This window comes from Pseudonaja textilis, chromosome 1, assembly GCF_049901715.1.
Source record: "Pseudonaja textilis isolate UNSWEBS1 chromosome 1, rPseTex1.2, whole genome shotgun sequence".
Lineage (NCBI taxonomy): Eukaryota > Metazoa > Chordata > Lepidosauria > Squamata > Elapidae > Pseudonaja > Pseudonaja textilis.
The window spans coordinates 229,557,957-229,577,051 of NC_141990.1; the positions used below are offsets into that span (position 1 = coordinate 229,557,957).

General features: G+C 44.3%; 1 protein-coding gene across 2 annotated transcripts in view; it reads right to left on the minus strand.

Annotated features, from left to right (window-relative positions):
- Positions 1 to 19,095, minus strand: part of ANO9 (anoctamin 9) — a 69,333-nt gene that overhangs the window by 42,229 nt on the left and 8,009 nt on the right. For both annotated transcript variants that reach the window (XM_087920896.1, XM_087920897.1), the window contains exon 2: positions 12,281 to 12,334. In XM_087920896.1, coding sequence (XP_087777022.1) covers positions 12,281 to 12,334 — 54 coding nt within the window. The remainder of the gene's footprint in view (positions 1 to 12,280; positions 12,335 to 19,095) is intronic.

A 19,095-nucleotide genomic window follows, 5' to 3' on the forward strand; every position in this document is an offset into this window, starting at 1 on the left:
ATGCCAATTTGGCACTGATTTTTTTTTTTACTGCCTTTCTGGGGGGCATGTGACCTTTCCTTAAATCAGGATGATTTCCTTAGGATATCTTGTGAGGTGAGTGAGACCAGCTGGTACCTTTAAGTGGTGCAAATGCATCTAAGAATTGTTTTTCCTGGGTGTGTTCTTTCTGGAGAGCTTAAATGACCTCTCTGCTAAAGGGTTTCACTTTATGAGCAAGAGTTTTTTGCTGATAGTTATCCTTGCATTTTTACTATTTTAATTCCTCAAGGTGCTCTGGCACCATGCCTGATTTGTAACTCTGGCTTGCAGGTATTTTTAATCTAATGATTGGTATTTAGGGCAGCTTTTTGCAAGCAAAGAAGCTTTTTGTATTTTTTTACAGGTAATCCTTGACTTACAACAGTTCATTTAGTGACCAAAGTTACAATGGCACTGAAAAAAGTGACTCATGACTGTTTTTCACACTTATGACTTGCAGCATCCCAACTGTCATGAGAGGCCAGGTGAGGATAAGCGCCCTTCAATGTGAGTGATGTCGAGTTGGCCGTGCCCACCCAGTCACATGACCACCAAACCACACCCACCAACTAAGCCATGGCCACATAACTGGTTGTTAAAAGGTTTGAATCCCACCCCTGGTGTGAGGGGTTAGAATAAATGTTACTTTTAGTTGGCAAAGGCACAAATCCCTATGGCTAAGGTTAATTCACAGCTTACAAAAGCCTTTAATTACTTATTAATAAGCAAATAAGTTACCAGACCCTCAAACTGGAAGGAGTCTTAGCTTTTAATAAAACTAGGCAAATTTCCACTTACCCCACTGACATACTGTTATCATTCCCACAGAAATCTATAAACTACCTATCCTGCATTCCCTTACTTGTAGCTTCATCTCAAGATATTTCATTACTTTTTTTAATTTATAGTTCAATTTATTCAGAAGAAGCTTCTGGTTTAGTTTTCTTCCTACTTCCAGGACATTTATTTTTTTTATCAAAATCACTTGGCATTTTTCTGCCTTTTTTAATCTTAATAATTCTTGCTCTCTTTGACAACATATTATGCTACAATAAAATATTTTCCCTTCATTTGAAATGGGAAGGCTTTATCTAGAACAGGGGTGTCCAACCTTTCACCTTCCCTGGGCCACATTAGAAGATGAAAATTTGGTTTGGGCCGCACATAAAATAAAATAACAGTAACGATACCTGATCATCCCAAAAAACCATAGAAAACATGGTTAACATATTAAATTTATTTGGAAATGAAGTTAGTGAGATGTTTTTATTATTTATTATTAATTATTTATTAAAAAAAAATTATCACAGTTTTTTTATCACGGTTTTTTTATCACAGTTTATTTTCCGGCCAACTTTTGCGGGGGGGAGGAGAAAGCTCGCCCGCCTCGTGCCTACCTCTCCTCCTGCAAATGGCCCTGCTGGATGAGGCAGGACTGGAAGGCAGAAGCAGCAGCAGCGGCGGGGGCAGCGGCGGCGGGGGCAGAAGCAGCAGCAGCGGTGGTGGCACAAGCGGCGGAGGCGGGGGCAGAAGCGGCGGTGGCGGCAGAAGCGGGGGCAAAAGCGGCGATGGCGGTAGAAGCGGCAGCAGGGGGCAGAAGCAGCGGCAGCGGCGGGGGCAGAAGCAGCAGTGGTGGCAGGGGAAGAAGTGGCGGCAGCAGTGGGGTGGCGGCAGGGGCAGAAGCAGCAGCGGCGGGGCGGGGGCAGAAGCGGCGATGGCGGCAGAAGCGGCGGCAGGGGCAGAAGCGGCGATGGGGGCAGAAGCAGTGGCGGGGCAGAAGCGGCGGCGGTGGGGCAGAAGCAGTGATGGCGGCGGGGCAGAAGCGGTGATGGCGGCGGAGGCAGAAGCGGCAGCGGTGGCGGGGAAGAAGCGGTGGCAGCGGGGACAGAAGCGGCGGTGGCGGAGGGGCAGAAATGGCGGCGGGCAGAAGCAGCAGTGGTGGTGGGGAAGAAGTGGCAGCGGCAGGGGGCTGGCAGCAGGGGCAGAAGCGGCGGCGGGGCAGAAGCAGCAGCAGTGGCGGGGGAAGAAGCGGCGGCGGCGGGGGCAGAAGCGGCGATGGGGGTGGCGGCAGGGGTAGCGGCGGGGGCAGAAGCGGCAGCAATGGTGGGGGCAGAAGTGGCAGCGGGGGCAGAAGTGGCGGCGGTGGCGGTGGTGGCAAGAGCAGGAGGTGGCGCTCTGACAGCGCCCACCTTTTCTGTTGCTGCTTGGCCTGGCGCTCGCCTCGCCCCGCTTCGCGCCTGCCTCTCCTCCTACTCCTCACTGGCTCTGGCACAAAGGTTGGGGTGGGCACTGGGCCGCATTACGAGGCAACCTGGGCCGCATGCGGGCCGCGGGTTGGACAAACCTGCTCTAGAATATCTGGAAATTTCATATCTCTGTTCCAAGACAATGACAAATTACTCCATGGCTTAGCGTGATGCAGGAATGTGGCCAATGAGATCTAGTTATTATAAATTTTTTGGTCATATTTTGCTGCAGAAAATCCATATTTGCCTACACTCAACATGGAGAAGACTGTCCTGAATTCAAGATATTTAGTATATGTGCCAGTTTAATGCTTCTTTGGAAAACTTCTTTAAACCATTTCTTCAAAAATATACAAATATACTTCAATATTTCTTCAAAAACATACAGTTCATTCTTATGTGACTTATTGACAATCTGAAGGACTATGGATTTTTATTTTTGCATTTCTGTAAACAAAAAACCCAATATGTTCCAGCCACAATCCATATTGTTGTTGCTTTCTACAGTTTTAAGATTTTTTTTCTTAAGTTTTTATTCCTCTAACAACTTCTATTTTCTCATATTATTTGAATCTATTCAGCTTATTAAACACTTCTGTTTGTTCTTTATTAAATTATTTGTAGCTATTTTCTTCCTCTTTTTAAACTGGGATTTATATAGTGTAATATTCCCTTCTGTTTCCCTTCATTATATTGCTAGAATTATTTACATTATTAACAAAATTTACATTGATTATGAATTTTCATTTTGAAAGAAATGAAAACAGTTCTCTGTTTTCTAATCTTTGAAGCTTTATACAAGTGGTTATTTTTCTTGTCTCTAATACACAAGTACGAATGCAACCAAAGAGCACTCTCTATAATCAGAAGGAGTAGTTTGGAATCAGCCAAGACCTGAGATTTCCAAACTCAAAATAAATAAATAAAGTTTATCAATCAAACAATAACTTTTCAGGTGGAATATGAAAAAGCCCTGTGAAAATTCAGCACACTAAGTAGCCACAGAATGATGACCAATACAAGGAAGAAACCTTTAAAAAAGTGAAAGGACAGTTGAATTATTCTACAAGAAGGTAATATCTAATCAAACAATTTGAATACACATATCCATAACTAATTACATTTTATATAATCAAAATATCTCATATCTCAATACAATATGCATTCTCATTCAAATCCTAAAAAGTTTCCATGGAATAACTCTCAAAGGAGGATGACTTTTAAATAAGTCTGATTCTCATGTCAGAAAAATCATTTCTATCTGCCGTTTCCCACCCTTGAGATATTTTCATTTCTCCCAAATATGTATATTGCTGGTCTCCCAATCTGAAGCATTTACCAAAGATTTTGAACTGTCACCTTAGCTATTCTTTTTTCTTTCCTATTCTGCAGCTGCAAAATATTTTTAAATGCATTTCCTTTATTAAATCTCTTCACTTTTTTTTCTTGAAAAGAGACTGCTAGAAATGTCCCTGGAGGGCCATACAGTTTGTTAAAATAATCCATCCTTCCATCAGTCTTGTTTCACTTTATTGCTGCATTTCTTCCTTCACATGAGGAAACCTAGCTATTTTCAGAAAGACAAGGAATGTTCTAAACCAGTGCTTCCCAAACTTTTTCAATCCATTGCCCCCTTGGTGCTACAAACTCATCCTCAGTGCCCCCCACCCAGGATTGGAATTCAAATTTCTGTGGGTGTGGCCTAATTTGAGGATGTGGCTTGCCGGTCATGTGACTGGGTGGGCATGGCTTGCTGGTCACATTACCGGGTAGGTGTGGCTTGGTCATCATGTGACTGGGTGGGCGTGGCCAGGTGACTGACAAACCAAATACAAGTGGTCCTCACTTAATGGCCGGTTGTTTAGCAAGTGTTCTAATTTATGACTGGCCTCCCCAGAGCTACTTGACCTGTTTCTGGAGTTTTGACAGCCATGCACACACATACACACACACTTCCTTCCAACCCTGCTGGGGCAGGTCATTGGACTAGAATCAGCAAAGCATCTCTGATTATATTCTAGTAATGAATAGAATCTAATCAGAGATACTTTGCCAATTCTTGTTGATTTTTATTTGTATTTTTTTATTTTTTGTTTGCTGAATTGCATTGACATGTGTGTCCCTTCTTGTGCACAACCCAGAAGATTTTGTGATTCTTTGCAGCAAAAATTACTGACCTCTGGCTTTGCTCTACTTTTCAAATGTGCCGCCACTGCCGCATTCTAGGTGCCGGCCCCGTAGGTCCACCCCATTGAGCCTGCTGCACTGGAGGGACCTGCCCAAAGAAGTCCAAGCAGAGCAGTGCACCAAGTCAATGGGGTGAGCCTGGGAGAGGGAAAGAGAGAGAGAGAAAAGAAAGAGAGAAAGAAAGAAGGAAGAAAAGAAAGAGAAAAGGGAAAGAAAAAAGGGACAGACAAAGAAAGGGGGAGATAGAAGGAAGGGACAGAAAGAAAAAGAAATAAAGGAGAGAGGGAGGGAGGAGAAAGATAATGAGATATCTATTCTACTCTAATCACCTGCTTCAGCAGGGTTAGAAGGGAGTGTGTGTGTGTGTGTATGTTCTCCTTGTAACTTACCAGAACATTTTGGTTTTGCCTTCTTCAGAATTGGCACTGTAATACATTGGGGAAAAGTAATTTTTTAGGGTGGAGATCTGGTCCAATGGATCCTGTTTAAAGCCTCAACAAAATGTGAGAGCTTCCTGATAGTCTTTTTTTTTTTTGAATAAATTTTATTAAATTTACAATTAAAAACATAACAACATTACATCTACAACAGGGGGAGAAAAAGGAAAAAGAAAAAAGGGAATAAAAAAAAAATGCTCGGTCTTGCGAACCGAAAAAGGAGAAAAAGAGGTATAAAAGAAAGAAGAAAACAAAGAAACGGAAGAAAAAAGAAAATACATTAAAAACAGACAGATATCCTTTTTGACAGTCTGCAAGATCCAATTCTCCTACCTTACTTTAATTATACACATCTTATCACTATTTATGCTTAAATTACCCATTGTTCATTGAACAGTTTATCTCTGAGATAACCAATTATACCACGCATTCCAATTATCATAAAATGCTGAAGGCTCTTTATTTTTAAGTGCTATGGTTAAATTGTCCATTTCTGCACAGTCACATATTTTCTGGATGACCATTTGATCTGTAGGTATATAGGATGATTTCCAGCACTGGGCAAATGCTAATCTGGCCGCAGTTAGAATATGAATTGTTATATATTTCATCTTTTTAGGTAAATGTTTATCAGAGATCCCTAGTAGGAAGAACTCTGGTTTGTATTCGATTTGTTCTTTGGTTATTTCCTGCTTCCTGATAGTCTTAACCATGTTTCATCCACAAAATCTTTAATAGAAGCCAAAGATGTTTCATTCTAAACTAGGCCTCATTTCAATCTGATGCATCAGGTCTCTCTCTCTCTTTCTCCCTCTCTCCCTCTCTCTTACTCTCTCTTTCTCTCTCTCTCCCTCCCACCCTCCATCCCTCCCAGACTGGCTTTGCTCTACTTTCCCGATGTGCCTGCGGGGCCGGCGCTTCGAACATGGGTGGATGGATGGATAGATAGAGAGACAGGTAGGGAGGGAAGGAGGGAGAGAGAGAGAGAGATAGAGATATTGGTAGATAAATAGGTAAGTAGGTAGGTAGGCAGGCAGGAAGACAGACAGACAGACCTTTTGGACGAATGTATGGATAGGTAGGTAGGTAGATAGATCTATATTGGTAGATAGATAGGTAGTTAGGTAGACAGAAAGACAGGCAGGTAGGTAGGTAGGCAGGAAAGCAGGCAGACAGACGGACAGACCTTTTGGATGGTTGGATGGATAGATGGATGGATGGACAGATGAATGGACAGACAGAATGCAACAGCGGCGGCACTTTGGGAAAGCGATGGTGGCAGTTTTTCCCAACGTGCTGCTGCATTCGAGCCACCAGCTTTGGTGCGGTACAACAGTCAATGGGCCTGCAGGACTGGCACCTCAAACGCCCCCCTGCCACCTCTTAGCGCCCCTCTGCCAGGCCCCTTGGGGATGCTAAGAGGTGGCAGGGAGGCGGCGCGTCAAAATGTGGCCGCGGTGGCATGTAACGTGCCACCACTGCCGCATTCGAGGCACCGGCTCCGGAGCAGTGCAACAGCCGGTGCCTCGAACGCCCCCCTGCTGCCTCTTAGCACCCTTCTGCTGGCCCCCTTGGGGAAGCTAAGAGGCAGCAGGGGGGCGTTCAAGGCACCAGCCCTGCAGGTTCACCCACTGACTGTTGCACTGCTCCAGAGCTGGCACCTCGAACACCCCTTGCCATCTCTTAGCACCCCTCTACCGGCCCCCTTGGGGATGCTAAGAGGTGGCGGGGGATGTGTTGAATGCGGCCGTGGCGGCACGTAACATGCCACCACTGCCGTATTCGAGGCACCGGCTCCGGAATAGTGCAACAGCTGGTGCCTTGAACACCCTCCTACTGCCTCTTAGCGCCCTTCTGCCGGCCCCCTTGGGGATGCTAAGAGGTGGCAGGGGGGCGTTTGAGGCACCAGCTCCGGAGCAGTGCAACAGTCAATGAGTGACCCTGTGGGGCCGGCACCTCAAATGCCCCCCTGCTGCCTCTTAGCATCCCCAAGGGGGGCGGCAAAGAGGCGCTAAGAGGTGGCAGGGGGGCATTCGAGGCGCCGGCTCCGGAGCAGTGCAACAGTCAATGGGTGACCCTGTGGGGCCAGCGCCTTGAATGCCCCCCTGCCGCCTCTTAGCACCCCCTGCCGCCCCCCTTGCCTCTTAGTGCCCCCCTAAGGCATCCCACTGCCCCCCAGGGGGCGGTACCACTCACTTTAGGAGTCATTGTTCTAAACAACCAAGTAAAGTTGTATCCCAACAGTGAGCCTTACATTCCTCCCATTCACTAAGAATTCTTACTGGGGAGGGCATTTAGGAGAGGGGAAAACCAAAACTTGTAAAATGGTGGGCAGAATAACACACAAGCATATATAAAAGATGCAAATGTCCCTTGTGCCCCTTCCATTTTGCAGAATTTGAACCCCTGCCTGCACTCCTAACAATTAGTTCCTCTTTTTCATTGCAAAATAAAATATCAATGCAACATGAGAATGTCAAATAAACTGAGCCAGCAGGATTGTTCAAAATGTTTTCATCAAACATTGAATAGATTAATTGAACCTATGCAAGTTTTGTTCATACCATTTTTTATTCAAACAGCCAATGCATACACCTGAGGAAATGATAAACATTCTGATATTCTTTGTTTTATTTTTAAAAAACACCAAAAATAATAATTCTTACTTCAAAACAAATTGACTTCTTTGACAATGATGCTATATTTATTGAAACAGAGCATTCAGTGTACCAGTGGATTTTCCTGTTTATCCAAAAAAAAAAAAAGCTCTCGTTCTGATAGAAGATGAACTGCTAAAGAAGAAATGAAAGTATTATGGATGATATATAGCATTCAGAGATCTGGGAATTGCACATAAGAGTGACTGACAGCTAATTGTTTTTGCCAAAAAATGTGATATAATTCTCGCTACATAGATTTCTTTGTAAATTGTCAAAAAAGTGAATATCCTCTTGATTTTTATAAGAATTAGTGTGTTCAGATATTATCAACTATTGTCACTGTATATAAGTAATTTAAAAAAATCTTTGTAGAATTAAAATTTCCTTTATTTGATGTCAAATTACTCTTTGGAGAAAGGTTAGATTTTTTACATTGATGCTGATTTTTTTTCAGCCAGTTTTAAAGACCATAAGGAGTTTCAAGCTAAAAAGTAAACATTCCCTGGAGCCAAGCTTGATTCCTTCTGACAACTACATTTGCGTAATTTTCATAGCAACAGTATAAAAATGGTTTGCCAATTTCTTTAAAATAGAAAATGATTATTTTAATGAGTATCTTGACTCTTAGAAAGTTTATGATGTGAGGGTTATTTAGGAATTTTTTTAAAAAATGAAAAATTGGGGAAGTATTTTTTATTTGTTTCCCTTGAATCATAGTATCTTGAGCAAATTTTCTTTGGAAGAAATAAATGAATTTGAATTTTTAAAAAGGAATTCCAAAGGATGCAGTGATAAATCTAGATGAAACTGAAAACTATTTGAGGAACTCTTGGTGCTAGCAATCAAATGCATTGCATGGATATTGGGATTTTTTCCTCAGTATCTTAAGGGAGTTTTCTTGGTAAGGAAAAAATGGAAACGTGGACTGCCAAATAACAGTATGTTCCAGCTGGAAGATAATATATCAGTGCCCCATAAAATTATGTGAGTGATTCTGGACATCTATCCAATGTCAATGGTATTGTAAAAATAGCCCATAAATTGATTCTTTAATCTTCTTTAATCAAGATATTTATACAGGACAGACTTAAGAAGAATTAGTCACTGCCTTAAGCTATGACTATCATGATTTCTGACTGCACTGACACCTATCTTTAAAAGATGGAATGTACAACCATTCAAGGTCCAGGTAAAGATGGTGTTCAGACTGCTGCAGAATTCCAAGTTCTCTAACCCAATTCTTGTAGCAGACAATAATGTCTGAACACACTAACCATTAACAAATCCAGATGGATTCTCTTGGCTCTGTATCTTTTTATTCTTTTCCACCCAACAGACCTTTGGAAATAAATTATGTAAAGGTGATCCAAACTCTGATGATCAGTACAATAGCTTTCGCAAACAGGGACAAAATCAAGCCAAAACCATTGGGAGTGGGGGTGGGGAGATGGCAAAACAAAGAAAGAATTTGAAATTATATCTGATCAGGCCTGTGTCTTCAGAGAAAAAAAAATCTTGAAAAATGTCTTTGTGCATCCGTATGGGAGAGGCAGTTGCAGTGGTCTAGAACAGGGGTCGCCAACTTTTTGGACCTCAGAGACCACCAAACTCATAATTTTAAATCCCAGGGACCACTAACCGGTTCTGTAGGCGTGACCTAATTTGTGGGTGTGGTTTGGTAGTCATGTGACTGGCTGGGCATGGCTTGTATGTAAATATTATAAATATATAAATATTGAATTTTTTATTTAAAAAAAGAGCAACTTTTACCCAAAATTAGGCAAAGCAGGCAGGCAGATTGAGTTTCTCACAGAATCATTCAGTGATCTATCTATCTGCCATCGGCTAGCTCAGTCTTTCAAATTTGCTTGCCGTGAGTCTGCACTGAATAAAAGAAGCTTCAGTCCTAAGGGAGGTTCAGCTGTTTGGCAAAGCCAAAGATCTAAAGATGAGCTAGAAAGCAAGAAATCCAACCATTTCCTGCTTCCTAGCTAATCTAAATCACCCAGCACAGCAGAACAGATGATGGTCAGAAAAAGGAAAATTAGCAATTTAGCAGGCAAGTTTGCCGGGTAAGAAGTAAGTGGGCAGGGGAGGGTTCCAGTGGGCCATGTGGGCTGTGCAGCCTTCTGTTTCTGCGCAGCCTGGATTAATTTGCTTTGGGGGGGGGTGTTCTGGGGATGAGATTTCTCTGCGACCCACCAAAATTTTCTCATGGCCCACCAATGGGCTGCGGCCCACCAGTTGGCAACCGCTGGTCTAGAATGTTGGCTATTGCTCCATTCTAGGGCCCCAATCCTTGACTCTTCTGTTCACATGTCCCAAAGTGGAGCATAGGCAATCTGCTCTGTGCTTCCCATCACACACAAATATATGGCCCGAGGTAGTAAATTTACTGTAAATGGTTGGAGGCAATTTGTTTGTGCCATGTATCAAGATATTCGCACTTCCTGTAGTTGTGTACATTTTATATATGTTTTGTAAGTTAAATGCTGGGATTTCTGTTGTTTATTATCTGCCGTGTAACTTTCATTGTATGATATGTGTGAGCGTGTTGTGTACATTCTACCTGGAATATCTTCTCTTGTCTGCTGCCCTTGAAAGAGGAAGGGTGAGGAAAATTGATTCCTTCTGCTAGGGTTCGTTTGTATAGGGCAGAAGCTCCTTCTATTTCTGTGTGTTTATATCACCCTTCATTTGATCTCATGATGGTCTGTTTGCCCCAATTGGGCTGCACTTGTGCATGTGCATCTCTAAGTATATATAAAACTCCCCTGTGCCAATCAGAGAGGTTTCTATCCTGTCCCTGAACAGCCACTTCAGGCAATCCAGACTCCACACTGTTCTACTTCTGACAGAAGGCTGACACTTCATGAGGCCAGCATAGTTTTGTTTTCTAGAAGGAGTATGCCAGCTTGGTACCTTGTGTAATCTTTCAGGGAAAAGAGCCACGCCTGGGAAAGTAGAAACTGAGATTAGGTCAGAGTGCCTTGGCTCTGGTTGAGTTGCCTTACTACCGTAGTAGGCCTCAGGAGAAACTATTGCTAGGAGCACAATAGACTTTGCATTCTGGCAAAGGTGAAGGAAGTGCAGTTTCCTCATTTTGCTTGCAATTCTCAAGAAGGCATGACTTACATTTTGAGAATTCATAGTTGAGGAGAGGTTTGTCTAGTAAGCCCTATGAAGATAAATTGTGATGCAACCATCAAGTTATTCTATAGTGTATGAATCTGGGTTGAATAAGATGTTAACCTTTTTAAAAGATGGAATTTTGACCAAGTCAGTGCATTCAGATCCATCTGACACTTTGCCTACTAACCCTAGCATTAACAAATCTAATTTATACTTGCTTCTTTCCATTTCCTACATATTTTACTTACAAGGTTAAGTTTAACAACCCTCCCATAACCTGAAGCACCTCCTGGATAAAAATTAATGACTATAATCTGAGAATATGCCAAAAAATCTGGTCATACAGGTAGAAAGGGAATCTAAACCAGCATTTTGTAGAATTTGTTGCACATAAGAGAGCTGAAGATTCCTCAGATCTACATTAAAGAATTTCCCATGAATACCATCATTCACTGAATAGCATAAGTTATGTTTAATGCTGCAAACTGCCTTGCCTGGGATTGTGGAAAAGAACAATTATGAATGTAAATGCTAAGAAACAAGTCCAAATAATTTGCATGATAAATTCAACCAAATGCCGCCATTTGAAAGTATTGTCCCTCAGATGGTGGCTCTTGGAGTCCCTTGCAGGGAATTGAATTAAATGACACAGGCATTCTTATTGATAATTTCTATTCAGTTTAAGAACTGGAGCATTATGAAATAAATGAAGCCAAAATAATTGCATTGGAAAATTTTGGATTGATCCTTATCATAACGACAACTTTTTAAAAGTGAAATCTGAGATACATACAATCTCCAGTCAAGTCACTCTCTCAGGTGTCTTGTTTGGGGGGATAACGTTGTGGTTTGCCGGCAGCAGGTGCGGGTGGCTGAGGTCTTGGAGAACGAGGATTTAGATGAGGGGTCTGCATGTGATGCAGGGATGGGGCCTTTGGAGATTGTGGAGGCTGGCAGCAGTGATGCAGAGGTCCCTGAGGAGCCTGTGCCAAGTGCGTGTGCGCACAGGGCTGTTCGAAGGAAAGAACAGCTGCAGCAGCACAGACGACTCGGGAGTAAGGCTGCAAGGTTATGGCCCTCCCTTAAGCGATAAAAGCCAGCTGAGAAACCAGAGTTCTTTGCAGGAAGCAAAGAAGTTTTTGCACTCAAGCCTTGTGGATATTTGGAATATCTTGCTTGGTGTTTGGAGACTCCTTGGGTTTGAAATATTTCTTAGTAACTTTATCTAGTGTTCTTGGCAGTCTTGCATAACCTTGGCAATGCTCATTCTTATCAGAGACAATTAGTTTGAAACAGCCTTTTAACTGTGAAGGAACGGATTTTGTAAAGAATCATTAAAAGATTTTGCTGTTACCCGTTTCGTGTTTGTTTCCTTGGAACAAGGTTTGGGTCGGAACAAACAGGAGGAGACAGGTGTGTTGAATATATTTGCCACCTTGAATTATTTGTGATAATAATAAAGGCAGGATATGAATAAATAAATATACAGATAAATAATTAAATCTCTGTTTAAGATTAAAATAAAAATGTTCCTTAGATCCACTTTTAAAACTACTTTTAAAGGCTTCTAAAACAAAGTAGCAGATCTATAACTTACTGGCATCAGTCCTTCATAGTCTTCCAAAGGGAATGGCGTCAGTAGAATTTCATCCTAGAGAAAAAGATGGCAATGATGAAAAATGTTTTTCTTTTATACTATCCATGTTTTGATATGCAAAACTGCCAACCAACATTGCCCACTTCCCCCCCCCCCAATTTTTTTATTCCTAGGTATTTTACTTTGTCTTGGCTGAGTCTTATTAAGCAGATATCATTGGTTTCATCTCAACGGCCTGATCTACATATTGCACTCAAACTTTTAGTTTCATATAATGCACGATACCATAAATCTTGATTTACAACCACAGCACTAACCTACAAGATCTAGACCAAATAAACCATATTGTGTGTGATATAAAAACTCAGTCTACTGTATTTAACCACATAAGAAAGATCTGCTTGCTAAAGGGAGAACACTTGTAATAAAAAGCAAAAAACAAAGAAGCAGACACAACAAAAGTTTTGCAAATAACAACAATAATGTGAAATGTTGGGCTGGGTAAATACAATAAGTGTCTTTCAGAGGACATTTGTTTTCAAAACATTGAATGTTATCTGAAAGTGACATCATCCTGCACTATTACCCTACTTTTACAGTGTTTCAAAAACAAATTATTTTATTTTATCACATGGGATATGAAAGAAATATGTATACCCACAACCTCTTTTAAATCACCCTCAATTGTATGCAGCAACAATAAGGCAAAATGCATTTTAAGGAAGAAAAGATATCGACAAAAAATTAAATCATTTTATATTTATATTTTATATTGACAATTATAACTTGATGTATTGCTTGGCCCCAAAATGGGATCATCATGTATTATTAGTACCTGAACTACACTGGTTTTAAAATCACAAGATGATAAATGTTATTTAAATGGATGATGTTATATTCATTATCACATATAAATAAGTTTATTATCAATACATTATAAAACTTTTTGTAATGAAATGGAAAAAAATGTATCCAGTTTAATAGAACTGATTCTTGGAAACATTTCTACAAGGACTTTGGCAGCCTAGATCCCATTTTATAGAAGTAGTTCTACAGCTAGAGCACATCCTCATGAAAACTTTCAAAATCTTAAGAAAAACACAGCAAGTTTAGTTTAGGAAGATTTGGAAGCAGAAAGTAGTAGCAGAAAGGCTACTACTAAGGCTATTAGTACCAGTTTTGAACAGCAAAAATTTAAAAGACCACTAGATCGCACCAAACTTGATTGCAGGAAATATGATTTCAGCAACAGAGTGGTCAATGTCTGGAATACTCTACTTGACTCTGTGGTTTCTTCCCCAAACCCCAAAAACTTTAACCTTAGACTGTCTGCTATTGACCTCACCCCTTTCCTAAGAGGTCTGTAGGGGGTGTGCAAAAGCACACCAACGTGCCTACTGTCCCTGTCCTATTGTTTCTTTTATATATTTTTTTCTTATATGTATCCATGTATTTGTTATGTTCGGAGAAGAAGGGAGGCCACACCAGAGCACTTCACATAACACGCTTTATTCTGGGAATAAAGGGGCTGTCGCGTCTGCAGCTAACAGCAGACCTGCCAGCGAACAGCAGCTGGCTCAACCTAGCAGCCGGCTTTTATAGCCGACTGTCGAAGGGAGCCAGCCAATGGGGGCCAAGAACGCCCCCGCAGGAATTGCGGACCTGATGGGGAACTGGTGTCAGCCCCGAGGACATAACACCCCTTCCCCCCAGATACGAACATGAATAGTCTCTAAGGTATGAAGGCGGTTTGTGTTGCCGCTCTGACCGCCGTAGTTCGGGTGCAGGATCGGGTGGCACAGAGTTCGGGACAGCGGGGGTTTGGTCCATTGGGAGCTGTCCAGTCACCCGATCTTGCTCGCCGGTCGCCAGCCGGGTTGTTGAATCGTTTCGGTCTCCAGGAGCGGTAGAGGAACTGCTGGGGACGGTTGCTGGTTCTGTAGGGTGGTCACGGTCAGCCGTCTGCTCCCTCAGTTCAGTTGGTGGAGACAGGTCACTCTGAGTGTGCCAGCTGGGTGCCAGATGCAGTGTCTGGAATGTTGCCGTGGTCTCTGGGTCGGTGGTGGCGTGCCCGTTCTGCCGGCTCCTCAACTGATCCAGGTGTCTCCGCCAAATGCGCCCGTCTTCTAACTGGACGTGGTACGACCTGGGCCCCGTGATGGCCACGATCCTGCCAGGTACCCACAACGGGTCTCCCGCGTAATTCCTGGCGAAGACTTGCTCCTGTAAGACAAAACTCCTGACCCTACTGTTAGACCCAATGGATGTGTCCGGGCAATAGTGAGGGTGCAGCCTGTCTAGTATTGTCCTTAAGCGTCTGCCCATCAGTAACTCTGCCGGAGACTTGTTTGTGACCGTGCAAGGGGTCGAGTGTTGGCTTATAAGGAATCTAGAGAGTCTGGAGTGCCAATCATCTTGGGTGAACCTGGCGAGGGCCTCTTTGGTTGTTCTGACTGCTCTTTCAGCCAACCCATTGCTCGAGGGGTGAAAGGGAGCCGTTAGGATGTGCCGGATGCCCAGGTTGGCGACATACCGGCTGAAGTCTGTGGACGTAAATTGAGGACCGTTATCTGACACAATGGTGTCCGGGAGACCGTGTGTGACGAACAAACGAGTCAGTGCTTGGGCGATCGCCGTGTGGTGGTTGAGAGTAGGAGTGCCACATCGATCCATTTAGAAAATGAATCTACTACTATTAGGAATGTCTTGCCATGGAATGGGCCGCCAGGTCAACATGTAGACGAGACCATGGTGCGTTGGCGCTTTCCCATTTGGTGGGAGGGGTGACTGGGGCGCTGGCCGGGATTCTTGACAGGGACGGCAGGAGCTTACCCATTTCGCAATTTCGTCGTCCATGCCCGGCCACCATACATAGCTCCGTGCCAACGCCTTCATTCGTACAATGCCGGGTGCCCCTCGTGCAATGCCTTCAGGACGGGTCTGCGTAGTGCTTCCGAATGACAACTCTGGTCCCCCATAGCAGACAACCCTGTAAACTGGAAAGTTCCTGTTGGCGGACTTTAAAGGGTGAAAATTCGTTAGAAGGGTTACTACCCGGCCACCCCTCCGTACCCAGTCCAGGACCTGGGCGACCAGTCTGTCCTTCCTGGATTGGAAAGCAATGTCTCTCGCAGTGTCTGGAATTCTGAACTCACTGGTGTCAAAATGGTGTGGACCGGGCCGGATCCTCCACGGGCGTTGGTAGCGGGCATCGGCTGAGGGCGTCTGCATGGCTGAGATTCTTTCCTGGACGGTGAACTAACTTGTATGAATATGCTGTCAGGAATAAGGTCCATCTTGTCATTCGGGGGGGACAAGACTTGTGGTGTTTGCTTCTCTCCGGAGAGGAGTCCCAGCAGCGGTTTGTGATCTGTAACCAGTTCGAAGTTGTGCCTGAACAGAAATTCATGGAATTTTTTAACCGCGGCTACGGCAGCTAGGGCCTCTTTGTCGATTTGGCTATAATTGCGTTCTGTCGTTGAAAATGTTCTGGAGAAGAACGCGATGGGGGCTTCGGACCTGTTGGGTAGTCTATGACTTAATACGGCCCCAATCCCAAAAGGTGAAGCGTCTGCTGCCAAAATTAGCGGTAGATTCTGGTTGAATTGAATCAGGACAGCGTCTGAAGTGAGGAGTGACTTGACTGCCCTGAAAGCGTATTCCTCTTTGGGTCCCCAGTGCCATGGAACATTTTTATCTAAGAGTCTATGCAGTGGTTCTGCCACTGATGCCTTGTGCGGCAGAAATGATGCATAGAAATTCAGCAGGCCTAGGAAGGCTTGTAGTTCTGGTTTGGAAGAAGGAGTGGGTGCCTCGTGAATGGCTTTAACCTTCGATTCTACTGGGTGGATGCCGGAGGCGTCTATTCGGTACCCAAGAAAGTCCACCTGCCCAGTGGCTATAGTGCATTTTTCTTTTTTTAGTTTGAGGCCATGCTGTCTGAATCTGTCCAACACCCCTCTGACTCTGAGAAAAAGCTGTGTTCTGTCCCGGGCTGAAACCAAGATGTCATCAAAGTACGGAACCACGCCAGGGAGACCCTGTAGGATCCGTTCCATTAACGACTGGAATATGCCCGGGCGACACTCACACCAAATTGGAGGCGCTTGCATCGGAAGGCCCCTCTGTGGGTAACAATGGTTTGTAATTCGCCGTTTGGCTGTCCACAGGAAACTGTTGGTACGCCTGTGACATGTCCAATTTGGCGAATATAGTTCCGGGTTCGAATGTGTGCAGTAAGTGCTGGATTACTGGCACTGGGTATGCGCTAGTCTGTAGATAGCGATTAATTGTGGTCTTGTAGTCCGAACACATTCTTATACTACCGTCTTTTTAAGGGGTGTGACAATAGGTGTCTCCCACTTAGCAAAATCCGTGGGTTCGATTACCCCTTGTCTTAACAATTTGTCTAGTTCCGCATCCAGCTTAGAACGCAGAGCAAATGGTACTCTTCGCGGCTTTAAACGGATGGGAACTGCCTGGGGGTCTACTGAGAAAGAAATAGGTGTGCCCTTGTAGCACCCTAATTCATCGCTGAAAATGTCAGCGTAATCAGAGAAAAGTGAGTCGGTGTCGGAGGACGAGACAGCATGTACCCCGTTAAGCTAAGGCCAAGAGAGGGGAACCAATCCAACCCCAAAAGACTGGGAAGGGCACCATCAACTACCACTAATGGCAGGTGGCCTTTAAAGGTTCTGAATTTTACTAGGAACTTGCCTGTTCCAATTACTGGAATGTTCTTCCTTGGTAGTCTCGCAATGATAGGCGACTCTTCTGCAGCTGCTTTCTGGACAGGCTGGGACGTAGTTTCTTGAGTGTGCTCCATGAAATGATCGAGAGCGCTGACCCGGTATCAACCTCCATTTGGCAGGGTTTACCTTCTAAATAAATGGAGAGCTTAATTTTATTGGGTGTTACGAAGGTATGGTTAGCTTGATAGCATGTAAAACAATTTTCTACTTGCCTGGATGGCCCGAGGGGTAAGGTGGTGGCTTTTGTGGAGCCACATGCGCTGCCTGGCACACCCTGGCGATGTGTCCTCTTCTGCTGCAGTTGTTGCAGGTGGCAGTTTTGAACCTGCACGTTGCCCTGGCATGGGGACCCCCACAGGAGAGGCACAGCTGGGTGTGCCTAGGTGCGTTGCCTTCTCTCGGCCTAGCCCCTACCTGTGGCTGCTTAAATGGCTTGAGACGGTGCACCTCAGATTGCTCGAAAGGCTCTTCTTCGTTCACTGCCTCCTCGGAATGCACAGTGACTGGGTTAGTTTTGGGGCTGCTTCCCTGTATTTCCGCCGCTGACTGTGTTGCCAACTCTGCAGCCAGGGCTTCTTCTATGGCTTGTGTGAGGTTGAGGTCCTTCCTTGCCAACAACCGCCTCTGAAGCCTCGTATCTTTGACCCCACAGACAAGTTGGTCTAGGAGCATGTCATCAAGGTAGCCTTTAAATTCGCAGTGCAGGGCTGCGGTTCTGAGGGCTGCCATATATTGGTTTATGGTTTCTCCATCTGCTTGCTTCCTCATGCGAAAGGCGAAGCCTCTCGCGATCTGCGACGGCTTTGGCGAATAATGATTGGAGAGGGTCTCCAGCAGCTCAGACCATGGGACATTCTTGAGTTCTCTTGGGGCGAGCAGTGCTGTTGTTGTGTCAAATACGGTGGCCCCACAATAGCTCAGGAAGAATGACTTCTTTTTGTTGTCTGTAGCGTCGGCCAGACCCACAGCGTCAATGTAATGGTTAAATCGGTTTTTGTAAGAGTCCCATTTATCTTCGTCTGGCTTAAATGGCGAAACGCGGTTTGTATTCATGTCTAGTTCAGTTTGCGGCAAGCAACAAGTCTCACTGGGAATACAGGCCCTGGGAAAGGTAGCAGCTACCGTTCGTAGTGCTATTTGACAAGTGTTCGGCTATTTAATTCTCTCTGGGTTGTACAGGTAGCAGCTGCGGCTCGCAGCGCTATTTCGCTCTAGTGATTCAGCTCGGGGAATCTCTCTGGGTTTCTTGCTCTCTGCAGCCCTTGGTGGCTGGGAACAGGCGTTATAACTGACGCCTGTTTGAAATTCGCGCCCTTACAAGGGCGAGGCGGCAATAGCTGCAGCTACGCGCTGACAGCGATTTGAATTTCGCGCCTAGATTCAGCGGTCGTGAGCGTCGTGCTGGGGCTCCGCTACACGGAATTCTGGCACAATTGCTAGGATACTGCTGGGCGACTGAGGCTCTCAGTGCCCTATTCTCTTGTAGCTCATTTGTGCTCCGCTTCGTTTCCATTTGAAATGGCTGATCGAGCTCTCAGCAGCGCGGCTACGGCTCAGCGCTTCAGGTTCGTGATATTCAGCTCTTGTATTGCTGCTGGTTGGCCAGATCCCATCCTCGCGCCAATGTTATGTTCGGAGAAGAAGGAGGCCACACCAGAGCATTTCTCATAACACGCTTTATTCTGGGAATAAAGGGGCTGTCGCGTCTGCAGCTAACAGCAGACCTGCCAGTGAACAGCAGCTGGCTCAACCTAGCAGCCGGCTTTTATAGCCGACTGTCGAGGGAGCCAGCCAATGGGGGCCAAGAACGCCCCGCAGGAATTGCGGACCTGATGGGGAACTGGTGTCAGCCCGAGGACATAACAGTATTCATAACTATGTTTTTACTTATACCTATTATCTTGTAAGCAATTGACAAAAATAAATAAAAATAAAAAATAAATAAATAAAAATAAATAGATCTTAGCAAACAAGTATGGTTTATTGTTGTCTACTTTTGTTGGAATCTGTGCAGCCCAATCACCATTTCAGTATAATTTCAAACAGATTGTATTGAACCTTCTC